Source organism: Xenopus laevis, chromosome 9_10S (assembly GCF_017654675.1).
Source record: "Xenopus laevis strain J_2021 chromosome 9_10S, Xenopus_laevis_v10.1, whole genome shotgun sequence".
NCBI classification, from domain to species: domain Eukaryota; kingdom Metazoa; phylum Chordata; class Amphibia; order Anura; family Pipidae; genus Xenopus; species Xenopus laevis.
The window spans coordinates 83821336-83838534 of NC_054388.1; the positions used below are offsets into that span (position 1 = coordinate 83821336).

The following is a 17199-nucleotide window of genomic DNA, read 5'->3' on the forward strand; positions in this document are numbered from 1 at the left end:
TTTTCCGGATAACAGATCCCCTACCTGTACTTATAAAGCAGATATATATTATAATATATAGATATATATTCTATATCTATAAAGTAATACATTTGTGTTTAGCATAGAATGCTATTTTATTTTTTCTATGTAGGAATTTGCCAGCATGCAGTTGTACAGGCACAGCACACTTGCACTGCAGATAATATCTGGGTGGTGTTTGAAACTGACCAATGACATTGGACTGTCGCCAGGTTCTGCTGACCCTTCCTCTATAAAAAGTCAGGGATACAAGGGACAGCACAAGCATTTTCCAGGTTTTCATCTGAAGCCAACAACCAGAACACAAGCAAAATGCTCCTGTCTGATGCTGAGAAGGCTGCAGTTGTGTCCGTCTGGGCAAAAGCATCTGGCAACGTCAATGCCCTTGGTGGTGAAGCTTTGGAAAGGTAAGATTCTTTAGAACGGGAAACATTTCATATCTCCTGAAAGTGTTAACCTATCATCTATCTATCTATTATCTATCTATCTATTATCTATCTATCATCTATCTATCTATCTATTATCTATCTATCATCTATCTATCTATCTATCTATCTGTCTATCTGTCTGTCTGTCTATCTGTCTATCGATCGATCGATCGATCTATCTATCTATCTATCTATCTATCTATCTATCTATCTATCTATCTATCTATCTATCATCATCTATATAACATTAAGGTATAAATATAACATTTAAATTCTTACCAAGTAGGTCAACATGTATTTAAAACGTAGGTTTTTTAGGAAGTGCAAATTAGAAATTTTTATTTCTCTTAAATGACTAAAGCTTATGGTGCAAAATGAGTTAGTTCCAAAATCTGTTAAAAATGCCTCTATATGTGGTTGTGGTGCAGTGCATTTTGCATCTGTAGGAATTTAAAGTGACGTCTTAGATTAGTCTACAGCCTTTCAACACTTTTTAAATTACAATAGCAAATTACAGTTGACAAAAATTAGAAGACACAGACCCTAAATACAGGAGGGGTGTGTATAGGTGTGCCCTTGAATGCCTCTAGTTTTTCTGCCATTCAGAACACTGGGAAGTTCCAAAGCTCAATGGGCTAGGTGCAACCTTTTAGTGCTTGGGGCTCTCAGGGTCATGATTAAAATGTCCTTGGTGCTCCTGTGGTTGTGCCGATCCTTTTCAGTGATGCTGATGTGGTCTGGGCCCTATGCCACTCCTTTGCTAGCATATTTTAAATGATTTACATGCTAGGAAAATTCTTGTATATATCTCAACCTGTATGCAGTGGAGCCAAACACGGGCAATGCTTCATAAAGATAAAGAGAAACATTCTTATCAAATACAGAGAAAAAGCAAATGCAAATTATGTAATTCCTTCTTCATACAAGTTTTATTAAAATGCCCATATGTCATTTTTTATTTGCAGGCTGTTTCTGAGCTTCCCTCAGACCAAGACTTACTTCAGCCACTTTGACCTGAGCGCTGGATCTCAAGATCTCCAAGTCCACGGAGGAAAGGTCCTGGGTGCCATTGGAGAGGCCACCAAACACATTGACAACCTGGAATCTGCTCTGTCCAAGCTCAGTGACCTGCATGCTTACAACCTGAGAGTGGATCCTGGAAACTTCAGGGTAAGACTTTAGATAAAGAAATATAGTAGTTTCTCTTGGTATAGGCACCCAGAGATCAGGGTGAAGTGTGATACTCAGTAGCCGAGATGTAATGCACTATACATGTATACCAAGTTGGTCTGCCATTATCAATTATACAAACCATGACTGGTGTAGGACAATAGATTCAAACTTGCACAGATATTCTTTACTTGAAATTGTTCACCCTGTGCTGTGGGGTTCTACAGCAAGTGCCCAATGCTTCAGTTGTGTACTTACTGTATTACATTTATTGTGCTTTCATATATCCTTAATGTATGAAACATTATATTCTTTTAAAAATCATTAACCATTCTGTGTTCTGAGGACCTAGAGTAAATAAGGTTTTGGTCCAAAATATTGTTTTACACATCTCTGTTATGTCCTAGTTTACAACAATCAATTTGAGTATTGTTTATCTTTCCCTTTCTGCTAGAAAACCAAGATCCATATATAGTGTTAATGCATAGGCTTCTCAATATTCATTGGGGTTTGAGACTCATCAGCATTTTCTTTTCTTGCAGCTTCTGTCTCACACTATCCAGGTGACTCTGGCTGCCCACTTCCAGGCTGAATTTGATGCCACAGCCCAGGCTGCTTGGGACAAGTTCCTCGCCGCCATCTCTACTGTCCTCACCTCCAAGTACAGATAAGCCTGTGACCTCGACAGACCATTCTGAGCACTCCACTGCCATGTGCCATAATTAAACATTAATAAAACTATTCTCATGTAAATTATTTTGTGTCTGTGATGTGTCTCTAAACTGAAGTACATACAAGATAATCCCAAATGGTATAATTTGTTTGTATACAGTGAATTGGAGTGAAAAAAGTAGAGGGATGCTATATGCAGTAGTGTGTGTCCCAAAAAGCCCCTCACACAATCATAAGGCACACTGTTAAAGTAAGCCTCACCCACCAATACTTTCTGGTTTCATCCACTTTCAAGCAAAGCCATTTTGTTATTTCCATTTTGGTATTTCCTTCTAATGAACCGTTTTCTTGGCTGCCAATTCACAGCACTTTTGTTGTGAAAACTGCTTAACACATGAAAGTACAAAAGTCGGATTATACTAAAATGTGTAGGTCACTATGAATAAAACCATGATACTCACTGTATGTGTATTTATAAAGCTCTCAAATTGTGGTTGAGCTTTAACACTACATTAAACAGATTGGTGTGCAACTACTTAAAAGACAAACGGATGCAGGTCTCTTCTTTATAAATATGTCTATTCATTAAATACTTTCCAGATTGTCAGGAGAAACATACAGGAATTAAATTGAAGGTAGTTACTCTTCATTGGTACAAACTGAGTGTTGAATATAGTTTACAGAATGAATTCGACCATACACATGAGGACCCCCTGTGCCCCCAAAAGCCACTCAACGCTTGGGTTGGGTGGGTTTTTGATGAAAATTGACCCAGCACATTGGGTTGTGTGCGGTTGTACGTGCCCTGCTGCAGCTCATATAACTTTTTTGTATATTGCAGCCAAGCTCCCTCATTGTTGGTGGGGCAGTGGAACTTTCAGGAGCTGGCTACTTTAACATCATCTTTGATGTTACAGGGGCTAGTTACAGGTTGGGGACGTGAGTCTTTTTATTTTTTTGAGAAATTGTTCAATGATTAACTGAACGCTGATTGGCTTTCTTCCAAACCTTATACTCAAGCCATACACATGCCTGTAGGTATCAGGCCCATACCCAGTATAGGTACCTTTCTACTAATCTGTTCAGATATGGTGTGTTGGAGACTAAATTTTCGAACCTGCCCACTCGACAAATCAAGTACAGTTATATAGGTTGGGATTTTCTGGTCATCATACATTTACCAAGAACCAGTTGATTTTATCATTATGGGGCAGATTCATCAAGGGTCGAATTTCGAGGGTTAAAAAACCCTCGAATTCGACCCTTGAAGTAAAATCCTTCAAATTCAAATATATCAAATTCGCAGGATTTTAGCGCGAAATAAAAATCGAATAAAAAAAACGTTCGAAACGAACGATTCAAACGATTTTAAGCGATCAATCTAATGATTTTTATTCAATCAAAAAAAAACTTAGAAAAGTGCTCTGGAAGGTCCCCATAGGCTAACATTGCACTTCGGTAGCTTTAATGTGGCGAAGTATGAAATCAAAGTTCTTTTGAAAGAGACAGTACTTCGATTATCGAATGGTCGAATAGTCGAATGATTTTTACTTCGAATTGTTCGAATCATTCAATTCGATCTAATTAGATGGAATTTGACCAATTCTAAGTACCCAAAAAAAATACTTAGTAACTTAGTAACTTAGTAACTCTGTCCCTATGTGTAACAATCTAATGACCCTGCAGTGTGGGTGGGGGCCTGGGTGCAGGATGTGCACCCAGGCCCCATTCCTTTGGATTTGCACTCCTGATGCATGTGCATAAAGTCTTCCTTGCCTTTACCTTAATAATCCACGTCCTTTTTCAGTTCTTTGTCTGCCTAACCTAAATGTATATTATTCATACAATCTAAAGCATGAACCATTGCATCACATACAATGTGTGCAATGCTGTATGTGGGCTGGTTTTTGTTGGGGGAAAAAACAAAATAAAATTATCAAGTAAATCAGGTATTATGTAACTGAGAAAAACACAATTTATTGTTTTATTTAATTCTCAGATATTTTCAACAGATCAAAAATGAAGAAGCTCATAACTGCCTTCTAATTCTTCATTTTCCACTGAGGATAGCATAGAATTCTCTTTTTAGGGTGTTGAAAAGTTGATCCCGAGGAAGGCAAAAAAACCCCAAGATTGAAGCTGAGCCAATTTTTTTCAGATGGGGAAACAATTCCTTCCTGACTAACGATGAACAAAAATTTTTGAAGCAAAAATTGTTGCGCAACAAAAAAAAACCTCAATCAATTTTGCCGAATTTTTGCAGTTTTCGCTCTCCTGGGGAGGTACATGGTCTAAGGCCATATATCTAAACTGCAGCAGACTACTCTTTCAGATAAAAAGTGTTTAGGAATGGGTAAATCAGAGCTTCCTGCGTCAAGGGCCTAACTAATCTGCAAGGACACCATGCTGAATAAATAACATTGTCACCATCGGCTCCCTGAATCCAGAACTAGTGTTAGGCTCCTAGTGTCAGTCTTTGGCCTTGGGAGGAGCCCTGAGGGATCAAAACCAGTTATTTACCAACAAAAAAAATTAGACCTTACAATGGGCAACGAGTTCTAGCACGAAGCCCCTTTAAATATTCAAACTTCGCAACGAAAAACGTGATGACATAGCATGCACCACGTTGCTGCAAAACATACTTGTATCTTTTTAACTTGGGCAACGAGTTCTAGCCCGAAGCCCCTTTAAATATTCAAACTTCGCAAAGAAAAACGTGATGACATAACACGCACCACGTGTAAAACCCAGAAGTGCGCGGCACACGTGCAATAGGTAAACCCAGCGCTGGAGAGAAGAGATCATCACGGCGGGCGTCCCCACTGGCCCACTAGAGGTGAGTCCTGACAAACATATTAACAAGTTGATTTAAAATTAAATGGGTATTGTTTGCCCAAATGCAGATGCCTAAAAGTGGAACCTTTTATTAGTCCACTGCAAGTGTTACAGCAAGTGTTGCATGGATAGCAGCCATTTTTGTTGCACTTTAATAATATATCCCCTACGCTTATGTCTCTCTTATAGGAAATCATGGGAGATGAAGAGTCTTAAAGTTCAGTGGCACACGGTAAGATTCATCACTAGCAAATTTTTAGGAGTGGCTGCGACAAGTTTCCAGAAAATGCCTCTCCATTCCTGGGAATAGGAATCGCTGGCAGTTCTGTCTAACTGATCACTAAATCGCCTGAAGTTTCCTGCGGAGGCATCTTCAGGCGATTTAGCAATCAGTTGGGCATGCTACCAGAGATTTCAATTACCAGCAATGGAGAGGCATTTTTAGGAGATTTGTTGCCCGCAGTCACGTCAAAAAAATCGTGGGTAACAAATCTTCCTGTGTGCCACAGCTCTAAAAGGTAAAGTCCTGTCTGTTTGTAAAAGAAATCAGTTATCCGTAGCACTCTGTCCAATGGTCTTATTCATTTCAGTGGAGGTCAGTGTGAAGATCTCTCTCTTTTGTTTATACTAAGTCCTTTTGGAGCCAAACAGGAGAGCGGATTGATCACAGTGCAAGGCTCTCAAAGCTTGGGTATGCAGAAGGCTCTGGTCATAACCTCTGGCTGCAAAACATACTTCTATCTTTGTAGCTTTGTTCTTGTCAATCTTATTTCTGACAGCCCATAAGAACTGCGAAAAAGGTACCACTTTGATAGTGTGTGGAGGATGATAACTATTAGCATGCAAAATGGTGTATCTATAAGTGTTCTTACTAAACAATGTTGTGGCTAGTCTCCCTGTAACTAGGTAAATGTGTACATCAATAAAATCAAATCCTGTGGTGCTGTATGAGTGTGAGTGTAAAAGTTGCCCAATGCTATTCATTTAATCAATGACTTGTACCAATCTCTGTTCAGGTCCCCCCCATATCAGCAGGATATCATCAATGTAGTGTTTGTATAGGATCATATGAGGAGCTAATTTGGAAAATAAGATGGTCTCCTTACACACCCTTGTGTACAGGTTGGCATTTAAACCCATAGCACTCCCTGCTGTCTGTAAGTAGAATGTATTTTCAAAAAGAATATCATTGCAATACAATACCATCCTCAGTAGTTCCAATAGGAACTCAGAGGGGGGACCAACAAGAGGGCTATGGGTCAGAGCTTGACTACATGCATATAATCCCTCTTCATGTGGAATGACTGTATAAAGACTTAAGGTGATCTGTGGTCAAGAAAGTCAAAGTAGCTTTGTTGATCCACCCCTCTGTTTTAGCACAATGTAAGGTATTGTCAAGGAGATTTTTGAACTGTAAAGTGGGATCACTTCTGAGTTCCTGATATGAGGAACTATCCGACAGCTGTGTAAGGAGCTCAGTTCTATAGTCATTTTTGTCAAGAAAAACAATAGCACTCAGGGAGGCGAACGGTAGCGAAGTTGCGCTAATTCATCAAGCAAAGCAAAGTTACGCTAGCGATGCCTAATTTGCATACGGCGCCAAGTTAAAGTTGAATGGTCGTATATGTAGTAGCAAATACATTACACTACACAAGCCTGGGAAAGCTTCATAAAATAAAAAAAGAGTTGTTATATTGCCCTACACATGTGCCCACTGTATAGTTTAGGTGCCATTTGTTAGGAAATGTAGGGAGGAAGGAGGGTGCCCCCAAAAAAATGTACGATCTTTTTCAGCCTATCACCCTTAAAAAAGTTTTTTTTCAACTGTTTTTTGAAGCAAGCCCTATCTACTCTATTGCACTTCACCTGGTCTGAGGTGGCGAAGGCAAGTCTGGCGCAAGAGGTAATGTTCAGTAAAATCCGCAAGTTAGTGAATTAGCGTAGTTACGTCGTCCCTTCACCAAAGCGCAACTTCGCCTGGCGTAAGGGTGCGAAGTAGCTCTAGAGTAGGTCCACTTCGCTAGCGAATTTACCAATGTGTCTGTCACTAGACAGGATCTGGCCACAGCAGCAAGTCTAGTTCACTTTCAATGGGGGGGGGGGTTTATAATTTCTAGCATGTTTTTCTACTATTTTTATAGTCTGCTATTTTCACTCATTCTGCAATAACGTATATATCATTAGATATTACAAAGTCACTGCTGTCATTTAATCTGTATAGTTCATTTTACCAGGACTCAACAAGATAACACTTTTGTTGAAGTTCAGCAGATGACATGGCTTATCTTATTCCTGTTCCAGTAGTTGCCAAAAAAATCTGTATACAAATGATCATCACCCACTGCCTAATACCAGACTTTCAGTTTTTCTTTATTACAGTCAGACTCTCCCTTATGAAGGCACCAATTTAATAAAAACACTTATTTGAGGGCTGCATCGCTATGTGCCATCTGCACTAGCAGAGCTGGAATTCCAATTTAAAAATCTGAATTTTGGCCTCTGTTAACCTGCAGACTGCTGCCGCCTAAGGTAAGTTTCTCACCTCAAGGCAGCAGCACCCCTGGGCATAGTTATACATCGGAGAAAAGCAGATCAGACTTTCTCCATTGGCACAGATATTCCAGCATAGAAAATGCTCTGTGTACCACCAGCCTTAGTTGCAATAGCATGCACCTAATGAAAGCCAAAAAAAGTTTAGAGATGTATAGAAGTCAAGCTAGACTAAATCTGGTGTAAAATGATTGCTATATATATGATTTTAAGTTTAGACTAAAGGTGGCCATAGACTCCAAGATCCGCTCGTTTGGCGACATCGCCAAACGAGCGGATCTTTCCCCGATATGCCACTAAACTGCGTGGCTATATCGGGGGTAATTCGAACGTTCGGCCGTATGGCCGAACGATCGAATTACGATGCGCCAAGCGGCTCCGACGGGTCGGTCGGGTAAAAATCCAACCTTCCCGATCGATATCGTGGCCAGATATCGATCGGGAAGACCCGTCGGAAGCCCCCATACACGGGCAGATAAGCTGTCAAATCGGTCCAAACGACCGATATCGGCAGCTTTATCTGCCTGTGTATGGCCACCTTAAGGCTACCAATAAAAATGTACAAATTAAAAAAACAATAGGATTGTTGTGCTATCAGTATGGATTTGTAGTGGCTCCATCAAGTACAAGATAAAGGTACACTGTATAGCATCTAATATTCAAAATGCTCGGGACCTGGGATTTTCCGGGTAAGGGATCTTTCCATGATTTGGATCGCTATACCTTAAGGGTCTGGCAGATTTGGGGAGATTAGTCAGCCCAGCGACAAAGCTCCTCTTCTTCGGGGCGACAATCTCCCCGAACTGCCTTCACCCTTCCCTCCGCCAGCTAAAATGAAAATCGACTGCGGCAATGCACACGAGGAGCTTCATTTTCCGAAGTCGCCCGAAGTTGCCTCACGAGGCGACTAATCTCCCCAAATCTGCTTGTGTGGCCAGACCCTAAATCTACTAAAAATAATTTATTATATTAATAATTAAATATATCTAATTTGTATCTTATTTGGGATCAAGTACAAGGCAATGTTTTATTATTACAGAGAAAAAGAAAAATCATTTTTAAAATGTTGAATTATTTAAAGAAATGGCCTTCCTATAACTCATAATAATAATATAACTTATTACAGAGAAAAAAAGCAAATCCATAAATGTAATAATTGCTTGTTTAAATAGGACTCTGTGGGAAATTGCAATGTTTCTAGATAATTTCTAGATAATTCGTTTGTAGATAAAAAAAAATCCATACCTGTAATATAAAACTCAGGCAGAGTAGGAAATCCAGTTTTATACCTGTTTATTTCTAGACACAGTATTCTATATATGACACGTGGCACAAAAATTGAACTTTTTTGAGCTTTGTTTTTTAAACAGATTACCAGTAAATAATACCTGCTGATTGCTGGTTGCTATGGGTAATTAGACTTGTAGCAAACTTTATATTTGTATTACACTAAAACTGCATATGGTAAGAAATGTTGGAAACCAAAATGTATAATACCTATAGGAGAGAAATTCTAGAAGCAGAACATGTAGATTTAAGACAAAGCTTTGTCACTATGATGAGTCATTGTTTGCATGGACCAGTATATGATAAGACTATTCAGTCCTACTATCATTCTCATCACTCTCTACATAAGTGACTGACTGTATATGAAGATAAATTATATCAGACAATATAGATTCCTACTCATCATTTCTTTGTTTCAAAGATAAGAGTTTGGGTGTAACAAATATGTGAGCCAATAGAAAAATGATTATGTTAGATGTTTGCACTTTGGCTATAAAAGACAGTTAAGAGTGAGCCATTGTAGTTCAGTTGCAGAATACCTGAGCCACTCATCCAAAATGACTTTCTCTAGTGCTGAAAAGGCCGCCATTGCCTCCCTCTGGGGTAAGGTGTCTGGCCATGCTGATGAAATTGGAGCCGAGGCTTTAGAGAGGTAATGTATTTTGTTTTTATTAGTGATTTTTAGAACTGTTTGTTTATTTTGTACTAAAATACATTGCTACAGTATGTATGTATGTAAGTGCATGTCTTTGTATCCAGGCAACCAACCATTTGTCCACTCCTTCCACATACAATTTATTTGATCCATTATTTTACAATTAAGTCCTGTTTTATCTTATTATAGTCAAATGACATTCTTAATTTGATTATACAGTTGTTATCATATCATGAAAAGTAATGATATAGTTGCAATGCTTTATTGTAAATATAATTGCAACAGAAAGTAGCATTTGTTTATCCTTTTCTGTTCATTGTTTTCACTCCTGGTTCTCGCTCATGAGATTCAATGTAGCACAAGTCAGCTGTTAACCAGCTGGCATCTACTCTATTGTTTCAGAGCCAGGAATGCCGAGAATATAAACTGCCAGGCGCATCCTACTTTCAATAGCAATTCAGTTTACAAATATATTTAAAACAACTGAACATTTTTGATTTATACATATTAGAAATGTACTTAGAATTTAGATTGTGTTAGGTGGAGAGGTCACCTCTACAGAGAAAATATACTCAGCCTACAATTTCTGTCCCGTAGAAACCATGTCATTTACAATGTTTATTCTGTTTTTATGCATGAGTAAAGCAAAGTTTGTTTTATACTTTTTGTGTATCACCTTCTGGGAGCACCCAGGCAATATCTGCATGTGGTAGGTATTCAGTGCATCTGTGGTAAACACCATTTATTAATGAGTGCCTAATATAGCAGAGGATGAGATTCATCTCCCAGATATTACATTTTTATTTGGTTATCTAGGTGCACTGTGCATCTATCCCAAAAAAATAACTGCTTGATTTTTTTGCAGGTTGTTTTTGAGCTTCCCTCAGACCAAGACCTACTTCAGCCATTTTGACCTGAGCCATGGCTCCAAGGATCTCCGTACTCATGGAGGAAAAGTCCTGAAGGCCATTGGAAATGCTGCCAGTCACTTGGATGACATTCCTCATGCTCTGGCCGCCCTCAGTGACCTGCATGCCTTCAAATTGAGAGTTGATCCTGGAAACTTCAATGTAAGTAGTCAGGGCATCTCATTTCCCAGGTGTTAGCCCAGTGGAAACTGAGTCTACTAAGAAAAGCTGACGCTAAGCAAATCAGTATCAGTTTAATTAAAAGTCATTGTTATAAGGACACTCTCATACTCTTACTCTCCATAATGTCAGCATTGAACTGTAATACATAGAGGGACAATTAGAACTTTTCTAGTTATTCTGAGTTGCTTGCTAGTGCATCTTGTTGAAAGCATGGAGGCAATACCTGTAGTATATTTCCCTATTAATACAGAATATACGAGGACAAATAATTGAATTAGACACAATGTTTTATTAAAGTTCAGTTATGCTACCTGGCTAGAGACATTGGAACATTGTAGCAATGGCCTCTAATGTAATTGTCTCTATCTGCTCTCTTGTAGCTGCTGTCCCATACCATCCAGGTGACTCTGGCTATCCACTTCCCTGCTGAATTCAACTCTGATGTACAAGCTGCCTGGGACAAGTTCCTCGATTTTGTCTCCGCTGTTCTGGTTTCCAAGTACAGATAAACAAAGAAAGACAAGTGATGATTATCTGATGTGTCAAAACCCTTGAACCTTGACCAGCGTCATCAATGAAGTTGTCAACTTATAGGCAATTGTTTTGTTATTTATTTTTTGTTTTGCTTTTTAAGTTTTCAATTACAGCATAAAAATTTGAAAATATACACCAGACTCTGTAATATTAGCAAATTCAAGCGAAGCACATAACACAATATAAAAACAGTAATTAAAACAACTGTAAATAAAACATACAAGTAAAAGATGCTGTGGTTTTGGTGGTTATTACATCACTGTCACTTTGTTAATGTCATTGTTGAAGATTATTTATTCTACCTATACATGAACCCATAGCTGCTCAAGCTAGTTTCCTCCTGACCTATAATATATCTAATTGGCTAAAACATAATGATATATATTTACAGTATGGTATGTAGTGCTGACAAGTATTCTGTTCTTTTGACATTTTCCTGATTACAAAGACCATCTAGGTTAGGGTTGGGGAAATAATGTGTTTTCATTTAGGGGGTTTTATAATAGAAGGATAAATAGCAAAACAACTGCAGCTAGCAGTCTTATAAGCCCTTCCCCATATGTAATAAAAAGACACTAAGGGGGTCTATTGATCATGCTTATGTAAACCAATAGGAACCAATCAGATCTTCAAATTTATTTTCTAACTGTTGATATCTAATTGCTGATTGGTTGCTATGGGCAACATCACCGTTAATGCTTCACTCCACTTTTAATACAGCATGATTAATACGTCCCTTAAAGGGGAAGGAAACCTCGTCGGCGCTAACCCCCCTCCCCCCCTCCCGTGTATTGCCCCCCCTCCCTCCTCCCCCCTGGCCTACCCCTCCCGCTGGGCAAATGGCCCTAACTTGTTACTTACCCTTCTGCGCAGGTCCAGTCCAGGGAGTTCACAGGCGACATCTTCTTCCACGCGATCTTCTTCCTCCTTTGACCGGCGCATGCGCAGTAGGATCGTTTCGCCGGTACGATCTACTGCGCATGCGCGTGACTTTTGGCGCATGCGCAGTAGATCCGTACCGGCGAACCGATCCTACTGCGCATGCGCCAAAACGCCGGTCAAAGGAGGAAGAAGATCGCGTGGAAGAAGATGTCGCCTGTGAACTCCCTGGACTGGACCTGCGCAGAAGGGTAAGTAACAAGTTAGGGCCATTTGCCCAGTGGGAGGGGTAGGCCAGGGGGGAGGAGGGAGGGGGGGCAATACACGGGAGGGGGGAGGGGGGTTAGCGCCGACGAGGTTTCCTTCCCCTTTAAGTGTGTCTAGGAGCAGTAAACTACAGCAACCAATCAGCATGTCACCTATTTAAAAACAACCATCTTCATGGTTGCTATGATTTACTGCTACTGGGCAAACCTAGTGCCTTTTATTACATATGGGGGATGGCTAATAAGCCTGCTAGCTGCAGTTGTTTTGCTATTTATTCCATGGTTTCTTTATACTGTGTTTATTTCATGGTTTCATTATACTGTGTTTGAGCTGAAAACAACACCCCCAGCATAAAAGAAATGTGTATTAAAGAATTGCCCAGTTTCAGGCATGCTCTATAAGAAACACCAATGGCATATGCAGGTATGGGAGCCATTCTCCAGAATGCTTGGAACGTGGAGTTTTCGAGATAAGGGTCTTTTCCGTAATTTAGGTCTCCACACCTTTAAGTGATATGGACACTAAAATGTTTCTTTTCAAAATATTAATCTACATTAAAAGTTACCTTTAAGTCATGTTGATCTTGGCTGGGATGAAACACAAGGTACCGTTTTATTATTACAGAGAAAAAGGACATTTTTAAAAGTGGGAATTTAATTATAATGTAGTCTTTTGCATTCTCATAATTCACAGCTTTCTGGATTATGGGTTTCTGTATAATGGTTTTATATATAAATAGAGAGATCTTAATATTCATTTTTTTTATCCTTCATGTTACAAACTTCACAAAAGGATTAGATTCATGATGATGGAGAGCTTAAATTTCCCTCTTACTTGTGAGAGTGCCAGGTGCTGATCCAAAAGACCAAACTCCTACAATGTGGTCGGGCAATCAATAAAGGAATATCCAACAGTCACTTGATAAAGGGCACAGGGGGGCTGAAACATTGCCCTGCCTTGGATATTGTTTGTAGCAGCTAATCAACTTCAGAATTTAGGTTGGTCTGAGCACTGTAAAAAATAGCAGATGCTCAATTCTACAGCGTTGATTACACTGAGAGCTTACAATTTGACCTGTAAATACGTCCATTAAATAAAATATTCTTTTGAAACTCCCCAAGATCAAGTTAATCTGTGCAAAATAATATTGCATTGATGTGATTAATACAGGGTTGCAATCTATTATACAGACTGCGCTTGTCATGAAACACTGTGAGGGGCCACACACTGCACCTGTCATGAATTACTGGGGGGCCCACTGTGTTTATCATGAAAACTGGGGGACCATACACTTCACCATGAACTCTGGGGGACCACATACTGCATCTGTCATTGAGGGGCACACACTAGGGCTCATTTATAAACACAGGGCAAATTTGCTCCTGGGCAGTACCCCATAGCAACCAATTCAGATGATTGCTTTCAATGTTCACCCTTCAGCTGACTGTAAAAAGCTAATCAGTGACTGGTTGCTATGGGTTACTGCCCAGGAGCAAATTTGCCCAGTTTTTAAAAATGGGGAACCATAACTGCACCTGTCATGAAATGCACCTAGGGGATCACAATGCACCTGGTGGTATTTCGGGAATGGCAGTCATAGCCAAATGTTTTGCCACTATCTCCTTATTTCGATAAATTGGTGGGCAGATCATTGGAACACAGATTTTTATAACTCTGCAAAACAACTACCTATAAAAGTGGAGAGGCCTGTACTGATATGGGAATTTATTATGTAGCAAATGGAAGTATCTTTTGGTCCATCGTGGATTAAGTTCTTTTCTTGGGTTGAATATATAAATAAATGTCCCATACACATCCATGATTGGCCAGCCGGTACTATGTTAAATAGTAGATAATATTACAGTTGCAATGATTGCTCTTGTTCTAGTAACCCAAAGCAACTTATCAGTTGTTTGTATTAACCAATACATACTAATTGATTTATTATTGGTTTCTATATTTGGAATAGTCATTACTTCCCAATCCTAAAATATCAACCTCTTAGACTACTGTAACTTTAGTACCAGTATATAATCCTGTGTGCTGGATGCAGTAGGAAGACGCCAAAAGACCCAAGATAAAAGGAGAGGCTCACCTTAAAGGACAACTAAACCCCATGCAATGTTAAGTCCCCACTGGCCCCTCTCCGTTGGCCCCCCCCTGCCTCCCCTCTGCACAGTCTTACCCCAGATTACCGAATAGAAGAAGATGGCACCTGTGAGCTCCGCTGCACTCACTCTGCATGTGCGGTCGCTATTTCTAGAGGGGACAGAATTCTGGGGTAGGACTGTGCAGAGGGGAGGCAGGGAGGGGGGGCAAAGGAGGGGGGACAGTGGGGACTTAACATCTCGGGGGGTTTAGTTCTCCTTTAAAAGTAATTAAGTATGATGTTGACAGCAGTATTTTAAGATGATGGGCAGTTTTGGGTTTTTTTGTGGCTTCTGGAAAAATGTATTCTTTTCTTCTGTACCTCTCAGGCTTGGTTACCTTAGTAACCAGGCAGTAATCTGGAAGTCAGAATGGCAGATGACTAGGAGAAAAGAAAGAAAAGCAATGAAAAGTGTATAACAATAACACTAAACACTGGCAGTCCTTGTGGTTTAGCATTGCATTTTCATTTGCTGGCTGGAAAGAGGCAGAATAGAAAAGCTAATAATTTAACAAACATAAAAAAATTAATGAAGATCACTAAGAATAGATCAATCTATGACATAGTAAAATGAATATAAATGTAAACATACCCAATAATATATTACCTGCGTGTTTACCTTACTGGGCAGACAACTGCGGATTTCCGCCTGCTTTCCTCCACAGGCCAAGAAACTTCTCCCCCGCTGCTTTTACGTTCCTGCTCTGTCTGTACCCAGAAGCATTGTCTCCACTTGGGTGCAGGCAGACTCAGCGGATTTCGGCAGCGAAACTCGAAATTTTCAATTAAAATTCGGCAGCAGTTTAGAAGACAGGGGGAGCAGCAGGGCAGCAGATTCTCCACTTGCAGAGAATCCACAATGCTATGCACGGTCTGGCCCAAGCCTTATGGTTGCAAGAGCTTAAAGGAGAATTCAACCCTAAAGTTAAAAAACCCCTACCATACATAGACCCACTCCCTTCTCCCCCAGCATCAGTGTTACCGTGGGCAAATGCCCCTAATATTTTACTTACCCCTCGGTGCAGATTCAGGCATCGGAGTTCACAGGCACCATCTTCTTCTCTTTGAAAATCTCAAGAATGAGACCGGCGTGGCTACGCTTGTACAGTTGGAGCAATTTTCTGTATCACAACAATTGCGCATGCAGCGAAACTCATGAAAATTGCCGAAGCGACGGTCTCATTCAGAAGATTACCAAAGCAGCTGAAGATGGTGCCCGTGAACTCCGATGCCTGAAACGAGGGGTAAGTAAAAGGTTAGGGGCATTTGCCCGGGGTAAAACTTAGTCTGGGGGGAAGAGGGAGGGGGGTCTATGTAGGGTGGGGGGGCAGGGTTTTTTAACTTTAGGGTTCAATTCTCCTTTAAACATTAATATTATACGCTTAGAACCTGCATCTCTGTCCATTGAAAATTCCAGTATAAGGCACAAAGTGTTATATATAAAGCAATTATGTCTTCTCGGTTCTCACCACAGTTACAATCTATAGTAATGCTGCATCTAGAATGCTTATGAGACTTGCATGTAGTGCTTAGTGTAAATAAAAGAGAATCCTATACTTTGCTAATTGTGCCAACTAAATTTTGAGCAAACAAGGGGCTGTGTAAAGTAAATCAGTGGGCATGCCAGGCCCACATTACACTCATTCTTTCTAATTCAATAATACACATATGAATACTGAAGACAAAACTGCATGTTATATGCCAGATGGGGCTTTACCAGTGCTTTGTAAAAAAGAAGAATCACCCTCTCCTCTAGTGAATCTATACACCTTTTACAGCTCACAACCTTGCCTGTAACAGCTAAGTTTATTATTCATAAATATTACAAGTACCCCAACATCTTTCTTCATTATGGATTTGCCTATTGCAGTCCCATTACCTGCATATTTTATATCGGCCTTATGTTGTGACATTTATATTCAGCATATTGTGTGTTGGTCCCTAAGCTCAGTAAGTGACAGCAGCACAGAGCATGTAGTGAATCAGCAGAAAAGAAGATGGGGAGCTACTGGGGCATCTTCAGAGACACAGATCTTCCCTGATAATGGACTCTGTTGCCTTGGGCTGGTACAGAAGCGATAAGCATAATGAAGTACAACATTTCTAGCCTACTTCTTTAGTTAAGCTTTAGTTCTCTTTTAAGGGTTCAGTGCAGCTTGGCTGGCTTTTATTGTGAACAAAATAAGTCCAGCACTTGCAGCATTAAAAGTCCCAGAAGCCTCTGTCAGACTTTTTCCTATTCCTCTTTCGAGTCACTTTTCTATATGAAAACTTTAGCTAAGAGTGAAAAAACACAGCTACTCACTCACAGGCCCGGATTTCTACTTGGGCCACCCCTAGGCCAGAGTGTGCCCCCCTGTGTGTGTGCCCCCCCTTTCAAGCATATCCTTTTGCAAGTGCGTCCCTGTCCTTTGCAAGTGAGTACGAGCACACATGGGAAGCAACCCTCCTTAGCACTGGGGATTAGATGTTGAACAGCTCGTCCCCCAGCACACCTTGCCACAAATCCGTGCCTGCTCATTTACACAACGACTGGGACAAGCTGTTTAATTAGCCCACCTAAATACAAGAAAATCATGGCCCTGAAGCATTCTGGGACAGATATAAACTGCATCAAGGATAATCCCAGATATTCTGTCAGCCATTCTGACACACTGCCTA

At 40.1% G+C, this 17199-nt stretch overlaps 2 protein-coding genes across 2 annotated transcripts; both read left to right on the forward strand.

Annotated features, from left to right (window-relative positions):
• Positions 1–298: 298 nt before the first annotated feature.
• LOC108703099 (hemoglobin subunit alpha-3-like) lies at positions 299–2372 on the forward strand. Its single transcript, XM_018239069.2, has 3 exons — positions 299–428; positions 1415–1619; positions 2162–2372. The coding sequence occupies exons 1-3, from the start codon at positions 334–336 to the stop codon at positions 2288–2290; spliced, it is 429 nt and encodes a 142-aa protein (XP_018094558.1). The 5' UTR covers positions 299–333; the 3' UTR covers positions 2291–2372.
• A 7090-nt stretch (positions 2373–9462) lies between these two features.
• LOC108702420 (hemoglobin subunit alpha-5-like) lies at positions 9463–11504 on the forward strand. Its single transcript, XM_018237875.2, has 3 exons — positions 9463–9615; positions 10484–10688; positions 11090–11504. The coding sequence occupies exons 1-3, from the start codon at positions 9521–9523 to the stop codon at positions 11216–11218; spliced, it is 429 nt and encodes a 142-aa protein (XP_018093364.1). The 5' UTR covers positions 9463–9520; the 3' UTR covers positions 11219–11504.
• The last annotated feature ends 5695 nt before the right edge of the window (positions 11505–17199 follow it).

Coding starts and splice junctions, on each gene's coding strand:
- LOC108702420 (XM_018237875.2), top strand. CDS start 9,521: ATGACTTTCTCTAGTGCTGAAAAGGCCGCCATTGCCTCCCTCTGGGGT. Junction 9,616..10,483: donor GGAGCCGAGGCTTTAGAGAG/GTAATGTATTTT, acceptor ATTTTTTTGCAG/GTTGTTTTTGAGCTTCCCTC. Junction 10,689..11,089: donor TTGATCCTGGAAACTTCAAT/GTAAGTAGTCAG, acceptor GCTCTCTTGTAG/CTGCTGTCCCATACCATCCA.
- LOC108703099 (XM_018239069.2), top strand. CDS start 334: ATGCTCCTGTCTGATGCTGAGAAGGCTGCAGTTGTGTCCGTCTGGGCA. Junction 429..1,414: donor GGTGGTGAAGCTTTGGAAAG/GTAAGATTCTTT, acceptor TTTTATTTGCAG/GCTGTTTCTGAGCTTCCCTC. Junction 1,620..2,161: donor TGGATCCTGGAAACTTCAGG/GTAAGACTTTAG, acceptor CTTTTCTTGCAG/CTTCTGTCTCACACTATCCA.